The 16,033-nt window shown below is 41.5% G+C and overlaps 1 protein-coding gene across 1 annotated transcript in view; it reads right to left on the reverse strand.

The window, feature by feature from the left end:
• Positions 1-12,467: 12,467 nt before the first annotated feature.
• The window catches only part of SLC28A3 (solute carrier family 28 member 3), a gene marked incomplete at its 5' end in the record, with an annotated part of 57,862 nt that continues 54,296 nt past the window's right edge, over positions 12,468-16,033 (reverse strand). The window contains one exon of the mRNA XM_081102912.1: positions 12,468-15,186. Coding sequence (XP_080959038.1) covers positions 15,060-15,186 — 127 coding nt within the window. The 3' untranslated portion in view covers positions 12,468-15,059. The remainder of the gene's footprint in view (positions 15,187-16,033) is intronic.

Below are 16,033 nucleotides of genomic sequence, written 5' to 3' on the forward strand. Positions count from 1 at the left end.
ACCCCCGCAGCCTGGGACTCCTCAGGGAGACCCCAGCAGAGACCATGATCTCACAACCATGAAACCCCACATTTTTCTTTTTGAGGCGCGGGTGAACAATTTAAAATCTGTCACAATGTAAGTGGGATGTGCAGTGACTTCCCACCGATGATGACTTTGGAGGCGTGGAGACTGTGGAGGGGGAGTTGCAGGGCGTGCTTGAGGGAAGAGGTGGGCTGTGGCTGTGCTGCCAGCCTGTTTCTGCTCGGGCCAGGCTTTGTTCTGGAAAGCATTTCTTTAAGCATCTTGATGGCTTTGCCTATCACTCTCGTCAACTCCTCAGGGGCAGGTTTGATCAGTGACATTTTTCCTTAGTCAATGCCTTCCCTGAGAAGAGTACTCTCTAAGAGGCAGACAGTTTTCCATGCAAACATTAAATGACACTACACTGAAATCATAGCCAGAAAGTTCTGTGTTCTAACCCATGAGTCCTTTCTCTGGGGTAGCTCAGAGATGCTGGATGACACCTCCTGGATATGCAAACGAATGGATGGTGGGGCAGCTGCTCTAATTGTGCTTTGGTGGTAAATTTAGGATGAGGAAAAACAAAAGCAAGAAGAACCAGAGAGAAAAGATGGCTTGCAGCCCAGCTGGCGTGGTTCAGTGGTTGAGCGTCAACCTATGAACCAGGAGGTTACTGTTTGACTCCAGGTCGGCATAAGCCTGATTGTGAGCTCGATCCCCAGTGTGGCGTGTGTAGGAGGCAGCCGATTAATGATTCTCTTTCATCATTGATGTCTCTCTCTCTCCTTCTCCTTTTCTCTCTGAAATCAATTTAAAAAAAGAAAAAAAGAAGAAGATGGCTTGCAGCACAGTGACTTCAGCCCTGATTTGCAGGGTCATATCTGCCCTGAGGGAGAGAGGGGGGAAGACCGAAAGCACACTTTGTTCCTTCGTCAAATTGGTTAAGGGCAAATTAGATAATCCGGCCTGTCTAGCTGAGTCCCAGCACCTAGAAGGACCAGGCCAGCAAACCTGCTCCCAGACGTGTGGATTATGGCCGTCATCTGCAGGTTATTACTCAGGGTGAGAATGATGTTTCTTACAGAATAGCCCTCTTTGTGAAAGGCTGCTTGTTGGCGTGCTTGGCAGACTTTTTCACCCTTTTGATGCACTGTTTAAATCGGTGAAAAACCTAAATGCATAATGAGTAGAACTACCAGGGGAAAACTGGTGTTTACCTCGGTTGTGGAGCATCATCCCTGGCACATTCCCTGGCAGTTCAGTGTGGGCAGCCAGGATCGTCCATCTCAGCACAGTGATATTAACCAACAGTGTTGGACTCCTTTTCACTATCGTGCTAAAATAATAAGGTGTCAAATGTAAGATAGTAAGATGTCAAATTAACCATATGATTTTTGTAGATCAATGTGGTGAAATGGCAGCAATTTTCATAGAACTCAAGCTAGTAAGTGGTCTTTCCCTTCACGGAGTTTAGACATGAGTTGGGAGACAGAAGTTTAACTTATCAATAGGGACATATGAATAAGACTTGGAATTCAGAAGCTTTTATTTTGAAGCCAGTAATGCATGTGGTGTTAGGAATACTGTAAGGTTTTTCCTGACTGCCTCCATGTAGGTGAATCCATTTCTCACTTGATGAACCATATGGTTCAATTTATAAGTCACAGGGGAAATCGACCCAATGACTATATGCAATTCAGTTTTATCTGAAAATGTTATTATCTGCCTCGACCACCCACGTTTTCCCCAAGAGTTGATTCTGCACATTTTCCAGAAATAGCCGCACCCTCACGTGACCAAGCTTTATGCTGGGGTAGAGATTTGGCGGAACGTGCTGAAGCTCTGAGGGCAATTCCTGCAGGAGAGTTAATATTTGAGCCGCTGCAGCGGATCTGGCACTAATATGCAGCTTCCCAAGCTCTGCCTCGGAGGACACAGGGCTCACTTGGAAAGCGCTGGCTGTGTTTCTTTTAACATCAGGCCCATTACTTTATTGTCACACCTTGTGACACCGGCTCAAGGTCTCCAGGGTCCAGGGAAAGTGACTGTTCCTTCCATCTGGATTTTATTCAGTCACATATCCTAGTTGAGTGGCTGTGGCCTGGCAAGTTCTTTTTCAGGTTCCAAAGAGATTAGCCCTGGATCATCAGGGGTTGTTGTTGTTGTTTTTAAGGCTTTGCTATTGGAATAATCATGATGTTTCTCAGATAGTTTTGGTCCTAACTGCTATTGAGTTTCTGATACAGAGCTGGACTGATATTCTCTCCTTGCTGGTGGTTCTCTACGCTCTAGGGTAAAGGAAAATCACAACTTTCCTGACATAGTTAAATAGAAAATCCACATTAGTCCAAACTATCCTGAGAGTCAGGCAACACAAGTTTGGGCCTCAGTTCTGAACTGGCTTTCTGTGTTATCTTGGCAAGTTCATTAACTTCTGGAAATATTAGTTTCTTCCTTGGAAAAATGAGGCCATTAAAGTAGATAATCTCCCAGTTACCATCTGATTCTAAAACAGTATGAGTCTATGTAAAACCTTGTATATCATTTGGCTCTATTTAAGTTATTCTATAATCCTTAGATATTCATTTTTTTTTTGTAACTAGTAAAAGAGAAGGTAGCTCAGAAATAGGAAGATTGGTAGGAAAATCCAGGTTTTAAAATGTTTATGGTAACTGAGTTATATGGAAATAATTTAAATTTGACTATTTTTAAAGATATTTTCATCTTTATAAGAAAATGTTATATGCCCTGACCAGTGTGGCTCAGTTGGTTGGGCGTTGTCCCGTGCACCAAAAGGTTGCCGATTTGATTCCTAGTCAGGCACATGCCCAGGTGGTGGGCTCCATCCCCTGTAGAGGGCATGCAGGAGGCACCTAATAGATGTTCCACTCTCACATTAATGTTTTTCTCTCTCTAAATATTAATAAAAATGTTTTAAAAAAGAAAATGCTAGGATAAGAAGGTTCTGGAGATTCTGGAGGGTTGCTGCTGATATCTAAAATTTCTCATTCCTTTATACATCTGATGCTTGGAATTCATGCAAACAGAAGGAGTCATTTGTGTTGGAATAAGTTCCTGGTCACCTTAATGTTCCTTTTTGTGCAGACTGATGAGGTGCCTATGGTACTGTCTTAAATAAGAGCTGAGCATGGAGGCAGAAGAATGGCATTTTCAGAATTTTTGTCACTAATTTAGGTTTAGGGCTGATGTTAACTGGGATATTTCAGTTTGTCATCTTGGACATCAGGCATCAATCAGTGCCAGGGCCGATTGTGAAGTTGGGGCTTGAGCAATGGGGATTCGTTCTGCAGTGAAATCTGGGTTTGAGCGTCCTTGCTGGTGACATCCTGCCACCTTGTGGCCAGCTGTGGACTTTAGCATCGTGCATTGTCCCTAAGTGCGCAGGCTGCTCTGGGCTGAGCCTGGTGGAGAAGTAGTCTGTGACGGGCATTTCCAGGCCCGGAGATTCTGTGGGCTCTATTCACTACAGACTCTTCCACTGATCATCAAATGTTTGCATTGTCCCCTCTCTGCAGAGGAGAGCCAATAATCCTTTCCTTGTTTAACAGTGCTCCCATAGCTGATGGGATGGCAGAAATAGAGGAAGGTTAATGTTGCAAATGTCTGACCTTGGTTCTGCTCCTAAGCCGATTCTTGCTTCGGGTAAGCCCAGATCTGGAGTTGAGGGGTGAGGTTCTTCCTGGTTCAGTCTTGGGAAGACCGACTCACCTCTCTGTCCTCAACTGATAGTTACAGCATGTTACCAGGGTTACTGCATGTCTGCACTGCATATCACAGCATCTGCCTGTGGTAGGTACTATCTTTATTCTCATTTTATAGGATTATTGAGGGTCAGAGACATTCTGTAACTTGTCCAAGGTCACGGAGGTGATATGTGTTAGAACTGAGATCCAAGGCCCAGTGACGTGAGCCCCCACTATTAACCCCTGTCCTGTGTCTGTGAAAAAATGTAAAAACACCCACTTTACTGCACACAAGGAAGCTGCATATGCAACTAACGTGTTTTGTATTGAAAAAGATCTACCCAGACATTTTAAAAGTTACCATTGTTACTATTGTTATGCATGCTGTTGAGATTGTTGCCAATTAGGCAAAATATTTCCATTTCCTAAATGGAAGAGAACAGCGACTTCTTGGAGAGAAATATCCAGATGATTTAAAAGTTATTTGCAGTTGCTATTACTGATGTTCTCTAATTTTCTCATTGGCTATAAAATTTCAAACAAAGCTGATCCTAATAAGAGATTCCTTTTGGAAATGAATTGAATATATGAATGAAAAGATGACTTTGGACCACTGCGGGTAACAACTAGACCAGAGTGATGAAGTTTTGAGGTTTGGGCCTGTAGCTAGGTGAATCATGCAGTTTGTTTGGTAGACAAATATCCTTCAAAGAGTGTGACTCTTGTGGTGCCATGGGATGGAAGGACATGACAAAAAGAATCCAGAATAGTGAAAAGTTTGGGTGTTACTTACTAGAATTATTGTTTTGTCATGAGACTTTCAGGTTATATAGCTACCCTAGAGCAATAATTTTCAAACTCTATGGAAGACCATAGGGACATTGTTAAAATTGCAGCTACCTGGGACCCATCCCCGGAGATTCTAATTCGATAGTTTGGGGCCAGCATTTTGACAAATACTGGACTGGAGGATGCCCATTGCTCAAAGTTTAACATTCCTGAATGGAGTTAATTAAATTTCTGTTTTTTCAAAAGAGAACATGTCATTAAAAAATACAGAATTTGTTCACTTAGTAAATTATATAAATGTTTGACCTCTATGCTGTACACTGAAAACTACTAAAACATTAAATACGAACTGTAATAAAAATAGTTAAAAAACAAAACAAAAAAGTATAGAAACATTAAAAGAAAAACACACACACACCAGAATTTGCTTTAAATACTAAATTGTCTAGGTTTCTGAAGGGTCCAGTTCTCCTCCCCCTCCCAATCTCTTTTGTGAAGCATGACCCTCAGACCCATTGCATACAATTGAATTCTTGCCTAAATGTTAATGATTTGACCAGGGGCTTTTAGCACTCTCTTGCAACTCTGGGCAATGTGCATGGCGGAATCATCCTTAGGTTCCTCCTCACCATGGCAACCAGTGCACACTGATCTCTGTCCGTTTCCAGGCTGACAACTCTACAGGCTCACCTGAGTCATAGCAGCAGGAGAAAGCTGCAGCTGGCTTTGGTGGTCCAAATGTCCTGGAAACAGGGCTTTCAATCTCAGGCCCTGACTTCCTCTCTGCAGTTTCTGGGTAAGAAGCTGTTTGGACTCTGGGAATTGGGGGCCTGAGAGAAAGAGGGTCAGAGGGGGATTCTGGGACATGAGAGAAATTGGTGGCAGATAGGTGTAAATTGGAGCTGTCAGCTGGATCAGCAGGAAATAAGAAGTATGAATCTCAGGGGAAGGGAATGAATCACAGTTCACAAAGACAGCTTGAAATTTAGGCCAGGAGGTGAATTATAAGTTTTTCACTCTACGTGAAATATCAAGACACAAGGAAAACCCATCACCCTTTGCCTTTGAGTGTTTGTGGGGGGTGGGGGAGGTGTGGTAAAATTAGAATTGGAGAGAAGGATGATAGCCTTGAGTTTCTCCCAACATTTTAATATAAAAAAATGTTCAAACATATAGCAAACTTGAAAGAATTTAGAGTGAAACATACTAGTTAGATTCTACCATTAATATTTTTTAACTACTTGATCACATTTTATCCATCTGTATATCTCTCTGTTCCTCCATCAATATATCTTATTTTTTTGGATAGCTTTGATTTTAATATTCTGATTATTTTCTTCTTTCTTTCCGTCCAATTCTGGCATTTATTCCCCTCCTTTTATTTGTTCTCATTCATCTATAGCCATCATCTTTAATGATACAGCAAAGAATATGATGATGATAAAAATAATTATCATTTATTGAACATATACTATATGATAAGCATAGTGCTAGCCACTTTTCTTATATTATTATCTCATTATTTGTCAGAATGAGAAAGAGGTAAAATTATCCCTCTTTTAATGATAAGGAAATGGAGTCTTAGAGATGAATGGCTAAACTAGAATTCAAGTCTGGTCTTACCTGACATGTTGCCTTGGCAGACCAGTTTCAGGGGGAATAACAGCCCTTGAGGTTCACTTTCAAACTGAATTAGTGAAAAAATTCACTAAAATAATCTCAAACCTCTTATCCAGATCATTGATGACCATTTTTCACACGTAAACATGTCTTTAGTTCAGATCTAGTGGAAAGGCTATCCTTGGCTGGGAACCCTCTGGGTACCTGCTTTTCTTTGCACAAGAGTGAAGTAGACGACATTTCCTTCTCTTTGTCATCATTGCTGAAATTTATCGAATTTTTCTATGGACTGAACATTCCACATTTATTTAATTTTTAAGGCTAATTCTCTGGGTTAGATATGATAATCTCCATTTTAGATATTATAAGGAAGAAAAAGGATCTTTTCTTCTACCCTGTTAGGTTCTGGGACTGGGGCCCACAGATTAAATTAACAAAAGAGATTAACAAAAGAAACAGTTTATATTACATGCACATGGGGGCTCCCTAAGAAAGAAGTGAAAACCCAAAGAAGTGGTTAGATGTGGAGGCTCATATCCCATTCTAACAAAGATTGTGAAATAACAAGACAAAGGGAGTGGGTAGGTTGTAGGAAGTGAACTGTGCTTCTAGGCACAGTAAATTATGGGAAGGTAAATATACGGGAGAAACTAATGAAAGAAAAGGGGAAACATCCATAGTGGCCAGCCATGGGAGGCAGGTTAAATTATAGTGAAGTCATATAACGGAATGCTTTGCAGCCATTTAAAAATAATGTACAAGAATATTTAACAACATGCAAAAGTGTTCATGATACATCGGAGGTCGGGGGGAAGCTGGCCTCAAAATATATCTCAATGGTGTTACACACACACACACACCACACACACACACACACACACACGTGCACATTAAATGACTATACATTACAGATTACTAGCACTAGTTATGCTTTTGTAATGGGGTACGGGGAAGTTTTAACTTTCTCCTTAACATTATGAATATTTTTCTACAACCAAGGATTGATTACGTTTGCAATGAAGCATCTTATAAAAGTGGTAGAGACAGAATGCCTCTGAGTGCCTTTCCCAATCCAGTTACAGCGGCTGACGCAGGGAGTCACCCCTAGAACAGGGATCTCTGCCTTGTCCTCCCAGGGCCATCCGGGCTCTGGCCAGTTGCTGCGGGAACTATCTGGATCTCTGCTCTGTTCCTCACCTCAGGGTAAATACCTAAACCCTGAATACAATTCTCCTCAAACGCATTCCTGATATTATTGGTAAGAAGGAAGAGAGAGTATTTTAGAAATTCATGTTACTTTCAGGTCATCTAGAAGGCCAGTTTCAGATGAAATTTTGACTGAAACCTTTCTGAATACTTCAGTAACTTTTGAGAAAGAAGTTTTTTGAGTGTCCAACTGCAGCCTCCTGTAGGCACTTGGCTACTTTTGAGAATTCCAGAGTCTGTTGCTATGGAAACAATAGTCAAGTCACACTGACAGGAGAACTCCTGAGCCCCCAAGAACATTGAGTTTCCTTCTGTTCGAGAATTAGTCTTTTGTTTCACACAGGTGCTTTTAAGAACTGGCCAGCCATTCTCATAAATGGGATTACATTTTTTGTAGCTCCTAAGTAACAAAATTTTCAGCTGATGGATGCTTTTGTATCTTGCGAGCTGCTGGAGCCAAAATATTAAATGATCAGAGCTCATCTTGCGTGCACGCCAGGGTTGCCCACAATATTTTCAAACTATAAACTGCTTTCTTACATTATTACTTGTATTTTTAAAAATTCAAGTTTCTGCACTACAGCCCTATGACATCAAATGCTAATGTAAAGTAGATCTATTGGAGATTTAGAAAAGCCAAGTGAATTTTCTCAAAACACAGTAGAGTGGAAACACCATTATGTCCTGTGTAGGGACAGATTAATCACCACTCTTTTTAACCAAGAATGACTGTACAGGTACTCCAGCTTCCCTGTTATTCTCTTTCAAGGCTCAGTTATCACTGACCTTCCAGTTTGTGGCCCGAAGCCAGTGATCTTGAAAATACCTTTGAAAAACAACATGTGAGTAAAGAGATTCAGCTTGATGATGAGGGAGAGAAAGGGCATTAAGGAGCAAACCCCAATGTGGGCAAGCCACATCTTTTTTACCTTTCAATTCACATTTCCTAAACTTCAGATATTCTGAAACACCTAAGCAAAGTGTGGTAAATAGAAGTTATTTTCAAAAAATAATTTTGCAAAAACTGAAAATAACCTAAATGTTCATTAAGAGTAGAATGGATACATAAATGGTGTCATATTCATACAAGGAAATAATACTCAGCAATAAAAGCAGAAAGACCTGCTGGATAAAATTTGAATACACTGTGCTGACTGAGAAAAGCAAGAGTCAGAAGAGCATGTGCTGTATGATTGCATTTATATGAAGTTCCATCTGATCTTCCAGAGCTAATCTCTAGGGGAAAGAAAATGAATGAGGCTAAACTGGGAGGACAGGGCGAGATTGACTGGGAAAGAGGCACCCGGGAACTTTCTAAAATAGTGCTTCTCAACCTTGGCTGCACATTAGAATCACCTGGGAATCTTTTTAAAATCCTGATTTCTGGGCCTCATCCTCCAGAACTGCTGTTGCTTTGTTACTAATGTTGTGGCCCAGAATTTCCGGAGGATGAGGCCCAGAAATCAGGATTTTAAAAAGATTCCCAGGTGATTCTAATGTGCAGCCACGGTTGAGAACGACTGTTCTAAAATCAAGGAAATGCAATCCATCTCGACTGGGGTGAAGTCACATACATGGGTGTATACATTTGTCAAAAATCATCAGGCTGTACACTTCAATTCTGTGTAGTTGCTTATATGTTATACCTCAATGAAAAAAAAGTGTATTATATAGTCTTTCTCTGTGAGGCATGCTTCTAAGTGCTTTACATTGAATTAACTTATTTAATTATCACAAAAATATGGGAGAGAAGATATGTTTATTTGCATTTTACAGATGGCGACACTGAGATAGGTAGAGAGGTTATATCAAAGGTAAAGGGGCCAGGATTTGAACACTGGTAGTTCCACTCCAGAGCCGAAATCTTAGCTGCTGAAGTAGCAACCAGCTGGTTGTTTTCCATTCCTTGAAAGAGCTTTTCCAAATGTGATAGCAGGACAATGGCTCAGATAAGCAGAAGGAATCTGGTTAAGGGTAAATACTCGTATTCATGCTAGGTGTTGGGATGTTTTTAATGATTCCATTTAGCTTCAACAAAGACAACACTACTAAATTGCAGGCTGGCCTTGCAGATAGATGATCAGGAAGGCCAGTCTCCTGAACTTTGTTTGCTAATTACTGTACAGCACAGTTCATGTAGGACAAGCCAAACCCTGTGCCTGGCATTACCAAGAGATGGAAGGTGAAGTGCTTCAGGCTTTGAGCTTGAAAGAAGACTCACCTGTGCTCTCTTCGGCAGCACACATACTAAAATTGGAACGATACAGAGAAGATTAGCAAGGCCCCTGTGCAAGGATGAGATGCAAATTTGTGAAATGTTCCATATTTAAAAATAAAGACGACTCACCACTCCAGTTTGCTAGTTACCACTTATTGTATTGTTTATTATACAGAGAAAAATTAGCAGCGACACCAAAGTATTAACTGTGGCTGACTTATGGTAGGAATGAGATTGAAGTGGGAGGCAATTTCCAACTTCTCACTTGCATAGCCTTTGCAATTTTTATGAGTGTGTAATTTTGATGAGATTTTTAAGAGTTTTCAACAGTTATCTAATCAACTGCCTGCTTATGTGAAGGTTAGCCATTTTGCAATCTTCATTTATTCATTGAATAAACGTTTACCAAATGTCTACTAGATGCCAGATCCTAGGTACTAGAGATACATAGGAATTAGTAGTCTCGTGGTCAGACAGACATGTGCGTAAACAATCAAACAACGAGGTGGTTACTCTGCAGTTGCAGGGATTTAGATTAGACCAGGGATACTGCCCAACTCTGCTGTTAGCCATGGGTTTGGTGGCTCTACTTGTCTGGGGGCAGGGAGTAGGGGGGCTGAGGGGAGTTGAAACATTTCTGAATGATGTAGGGTTCTACAATTCTCTTATCTAATCTATTAAAAGAGAAACAATGCAAATTGACTGCACCTCTGTTATGCCCCAAGCCATGCCCACCAGCCATTCAGAGCGACTATATGCAAATTAACCCAACCAAGATGGCAGCTGGCAGCATAGAGCTGGAGCAAGCAGGCGGCTTGGTTGCCCTGGCGATGGAGGAAGCCAAGCTCTGAATGGCTGGTGGGCGTGGCTTGGGGCATAGCAGAGGTGCAGTCAATTTGCATGTTTCTCTTTTAATAGATTAGATAAGAGAATTGTAGAACCCTTCATTATTCAGAAATGTTTCAACTCCCCTCTGCCTGCCCTGCCTGGCTGTGGCCTCTGCTCAAAGCAACAAAGTTTCAATTATAGAAGAAAAATAAATCCCAGATACTTGCTTCCAGCCAGCCTCCACTGGGAGCTTGGGTGGCTGGGGGCGGTGGCCAGCCTGTAGACAGCCATCAGCCCCATCACCCAGGCTGGCCACACCCTCATGGGGTGAGGGTCCCCGCTGGGGGGCTTGACCAGCCTGCAAACAGCCATCAGCCCCTTACCCAGACTGGCCAGGCCCCCCAGTGGGGACCCCTACCCTGAAGGGGGTGTGGCTAGCCTGCAAACAGCCATCAGCCCCTCACCCAGGCTGGCCAGGCACCCCAGTGCGGACCCCCACTCTGATCCGGGACACCCTTTGGGGCAAACCAGCCGGCCCCCACCCATGCACCAGGCCTCTATCCTATATAATATAAGGGTAATATTCAAACTGACCCTAACAGCAGGGAATGACTGGCCACTATGATACACACTGACCACCAGGGGGCAGATGCTCAATGCAGGAGCTGCCCCCTGGTGGTCAGTGTGCTCCCACAGGGCGAGCTCTGCTCAGCCACAAGCCAGGCTGATGGCTGTGAGTACAGCAGTTGTGGTGGGAGCCTCTCCTGCCTCCTCAGCAGTGCTAAGGATGTCTGACTGCAGCTTAGGCCTGCTCCCCGCTGGCAAGTGGACATCCCCCGAGGGCTCCCGGGCTGCCAGAGGGATGTCTGACTGCCAGCTTAGGCCCAATTCCCCACGGGTCCCAGACTGCGAGAGGGAACAGGCCGGGCTGAGGGACGCCCCCCCGAGTGCACAAATTTTTGTGCACTGGGCCTCTAGTTTTATGAATATTACCAGAAGCATGTTTGTACATGGAAGATGTAGGGCTGATTTTACATGTTAACATGGCTTGTAAGACATACATTTTATTACAATCCTGGTTTCTCATGGTCAAGTAGTTGCTGTCAGTTCTAGGAGAACTAAATCTTAAGGTTGTAATTTGAATGCTTTCCTCCATTGCATGGCTACTGGCTATATCCTCCTCAACATCAGTCACTGTTTTCCCATTTTGCAAAAGATATAATGGGTAAGAGGGGCTGACTTGGTGCAGATTCATTGTTTATTTTTTAGAGTCTTTTGAAATGAAAATGCCAAGGAAACCCACTAATGACCACAGTTGAAAATACTCACTGTACATCCAGGAGACAGTCATATTGCTTTGTGATATAAAGGCAAACAATTGTTACAAGCTTGTGCTGTCCTTAGACCCAGAAAAAGAATTGGTAAATGTACACTTTCCTTCCTGCTTGAGCTTACAACAAAATTTTTTTTTTTTATAAATAAGTAACGGGTTGTAGAAAGTAGCTATTCTCAGGGCCAGGTGGTTCATTAGCACCATATGGCGTGCCTGTACCAGACATCTCTTTCTTAAGTCCTATGTTCCTGCTGTTTAAAATGTGAATGATTGCCTCCCCTTTCCCACTCCAGGACATTCAGGGGAGCTTAATCCTTCCTGGCACACTGTGTCCTTCAGCACCTTCTTTAAAAGCATGCCTATTTGTAATTGTTCTGTAATCGGAAGTCAGCTTCACTGGACAAGTGCACGTCTTAAGCCCTTCACAGTAGCCTGTCAGCCTAAATAAACCACAGAAATATAAAAACAATTCGTTGGGAGTTTTTGCAAAATGAATGCATGTTAGTAATCAGTGTAGTTGCAGAGACTTTGCCACTCAGGTCTAACTGCTTGGATATGCTGACTCTACCAATGGGGGTTAGGGGGAACCAAAGAAAATTCTCCATGGTCCATGATTCCAATTTATTTTTGGCTGAGGCCCTAAGGCTTCTATAGGGTCAGAAAATTTGTTTATAACCATAGTTTCTGCATTGGGGAAAGAAATGCCATTTCTGCCCCTTCTCCTTTTGCAAACCAATGGAAAACAATTAGGAGAATAATAGGCAGTAGAGAGAACTTCCATCTTTATTGAAATTAGGAGACATTCATATCTGGACTTCTAATACTGTGTTTGAAAAGGGCTTTCTGATTAGTGAAAACTGTCAGTGTAAACACAGACTCAGAGATAAGGCCAGGGGCTTCAAATTTCGTGGGCCGACAAGGCAGAGTGCAGAGTTTTTCAAAATATAGGGTGCCCCAAAAAGTGTATACACACACTTTGAATAATTATAAAGCAGTGTCTATTAAAACACATTTTGTTTTCAAAATTGAGCTGTCAGGTGTTAAAGTATGTATATATTTTTGGGGGACACCCTATAGATATCACAGCTTTGGCTTAAAAAAGGTCCAGGTACCTAGGCTGACAGCCACAAGTTGTCAGCTCTGAGTGACCTCAGAGAACAACTGAGCAAGCACATAGGAAACACATGGACATACCATCTTAGGACACTGGGGGGCGGGGTGAAGGATAAACTGGGGTGTGTGCAAACATCCCTTTAGCTTCTATGTCTGCTAAAGAAGAGTGAAGATGCCCTGGCTGCTTTAGCTTAATGGCTAGAGCATTGGCCTGTGGACTGGAGTGTCCTGGGTTTGATTCCGGTCAAGGACACATGCCTGGGTTGTGGGCTCAGTCCCTAGTAGGGGGCGGGCAGGAGGCAGCCAATCAATGATTCTCTCTCATCATTGATGTTTCTATCTCTCTCTGTTTCTCCCTTCCTCTCTGAAATCAATAAAAATATATTTAAGAAGAAAGTGTATAGACTTATCATGCACCAAAAACCTCCATTAAGAGGTTTCACTGGGAACATGTAGTTTGCTATCTCATTTATGTAGAATTGTATGCACACACATACACACAAACAGTGGTGGGAAGGGAAGGATAGAGCTAGAATTATACATAATGACTTATAGGAATTTGCAAGGTTATATTACCAAGTGAAAAGAAGTTGAAGGTGATATGTAAATTGACTCATTCTATTTGTGTAGAACCAACGTTCTTACATGTTTGGAGAAAGGTGCGTATGGCAGTCAATTAACAATATTAGTCTCAGGGGTATGGTACTGGAAAGAGCTGGAGTCAACAGGGTGAGGAGAAAGGTGTGTGTGTATTCAGATAGTCCCAAACTTATGATTTTTAAACTTTATAATGGTGTGAAAGCAAATTACATTCAGTAGAAACTATCCTGCAAATTTTGAATTTTGACCTTTTCCTGAGCTAGTAATATATGTTAAGATACTCTCTCTTGATGCTGGGCAGTGATAGTGAACCACAGCTCCTGGTCAGTCACACAATCTCAAGGGTAAACAACTGATACTCTACAGTATACTGTGTTGCTAGCATTTTTAGATACTGTGTTTTGTATTTTTCCATCCTATCATGTCTACAAAATACCCGTCTGTGTCTTCTAGTTCTGGCGAGAAGGGGAAGGCAATTACTCTTGTGATGAAACTCAAGATGATTGTCCAACTGTAGGCTAATGTAGGTGTTCTAAGCACGTTTATGGTAGGCTAAGCTAAGCTATGATGTTTAGGTTAGGTGTATTAAATGGATTTTTGACTTACATTTTCAACTTCTAATGAGTTTATTGGGATGTAACACCATTGTAACATCATCATTTAAAAATTATATAATTTTAAAATTGGTATTACTTTTTATAATTTGAAAAAGAAAAATGCTTAACAAAAAACAGGGCAGTAATTGTTTTTCTTGAAGTAATAATTTTAAAAAAGAGCTCAGAGAAGAGCTAAGAGCTACAAACATCCAAGAAATAGTAATGGTAACAGACATAATTTGAAAAGTAGTTGGTCAGAGAGAGACACTAGAAGCATCAAAGAGATTCTTTAAAATAAAGCAGAATATAAAAAAATGCAGCGTTAAAAAGGGAGAGAAAAATAATAGCCATAGCAGACAAAGGAGAACCAATATATGAATAATTGGCCTCCATGATACACTAAGCCAAAGGCTTTTATGAAAGCTGACACCAGAACATAAGAACAGAGGGAAAAGACATATAAATATGTTTCCATAAAAAAAAAAGTCTATATACCAAAAGGGCACATTGAGTTCCAAAAAAAATTTTGATACAAATGATTAATAACTAGAAATATCCTGGTATATTATGCTTCTGACATAAAGAGTTCTTTGGGTATTTAGCTTGCTTCTTCACCACCACCACCAACACCAGCACAAAAGAAAATCAACTATTTACACATAGATTTAAAAAAATTACTCTTGTACATTAACAAAAAGAAAAATATAAATAAATTACTTAAGGTATTTCAAAACCTTTTTTACATTCATTTTCTGTGAGTCCAGACCTTAGTGTTTGTGTTTTCTCATTCAAAATGGTCTTTACGGCATGAAGAGCACTTGTGATGGCCCGGCTGGTGTGGCTCAGTGGTTGAGCATTGACCAGGAACCAAGAGGTCACAGTTTGATTCCCAGCCAGGACATATGCTGGGTTCACTCCTGTTCTTCTTTCGAATTAAAGCTGATTCCATGATGGACGTATCGATCTGTGGAGAATAGCTTTTTTTCTCTCTCTCCAAAGTAGAAAATTCAGCACCCGTACTTAGAGTTCTGTTGGAGAAGTAACTGAACTCAGAATGCATCAGGGATCCAACTGCAGTTCAGTGATGATGGATTCAACAATTGGCAGCAGTTCTTCAGAGAATACAGGCTGTGGTTTCCTCCTGGGATGACCTTGCCTGGACCGCTGACAACAGTGCTAGTGGAAAGTGGAATGAAACAGTTAGTTGAGCCTTAGAAAACAGAAACAGTAGATGAGCAAAAGATGACACATCAGAAAAAAGCATAGGGGAGGAAGCTGATTTCCTCCCTCACATTCTGTTTAGGGTTAGGTTAAAGGCAGAGTCCCCGGAGAATTAGTTTTGGCTCTCAAATCCTATTTGGCCTCAAGGATTTTCCCTATTTCCTCCAGAATAAACAAAGGGAGAATCAAATCAATCCTTATAGAACACTTACATATTAAGAAGGGCAGATGGGTGGGGATATTGGTTTTGTAAACAGAAACTGTAGAGGACGGGGGTGGCCAGCATGGGCCACTGGTGGCCTCTCATTCCCTGTAGTTCATCACCACGTTGTCAGGATAACCTGTGCTGCATGCCCTCCTTCAAAGGGAGGCAGTACCTAGTAATGAAACTAGGATACTAGTTAAGGGCGTGGGTCCTGTGGCAGAAAGACCCAATTTTTCTTAGGTCTTTCTGTCTTGATTGTGCATGAACTCATTTTTCTTAGGCAAGTGACATAGCCTCTCTAAGACTGATTTCATCCAATGCTTACCTACCCAAGCAAGGGTGGCCTAACTTAAACAGTGGTTTCGAAGTTCAAGTGAACTAATTCAGACACGGGGCCTAATACACAGCTGGGGGCATATAAAATGCTTGAGCAGCACTGTTTAATATTATGATTCCTAGCCTTAGCTGAGAAAAGTCATAGTGAAAGGGGGTTAGAATTGTCACACACATTCTTATATTTAAATAAAGCTAAGAGTTATGAAGATATAAAAATAAGTGAATGGGGTCTATAACGGATATAAAGTAGTAATAATCAAG

Source organism: Myotis nattereri (assembly GCF_964212035.1).
Source record: "Myotis nattereri genome assembly, chromosome: 12".
Classification (NCBI taxonomy): Eukaryota; Metazoa; Chordata; class Mammalia; order Chiroptera; family Vespertilionidae; genus Myotis; species Myotis nattereri.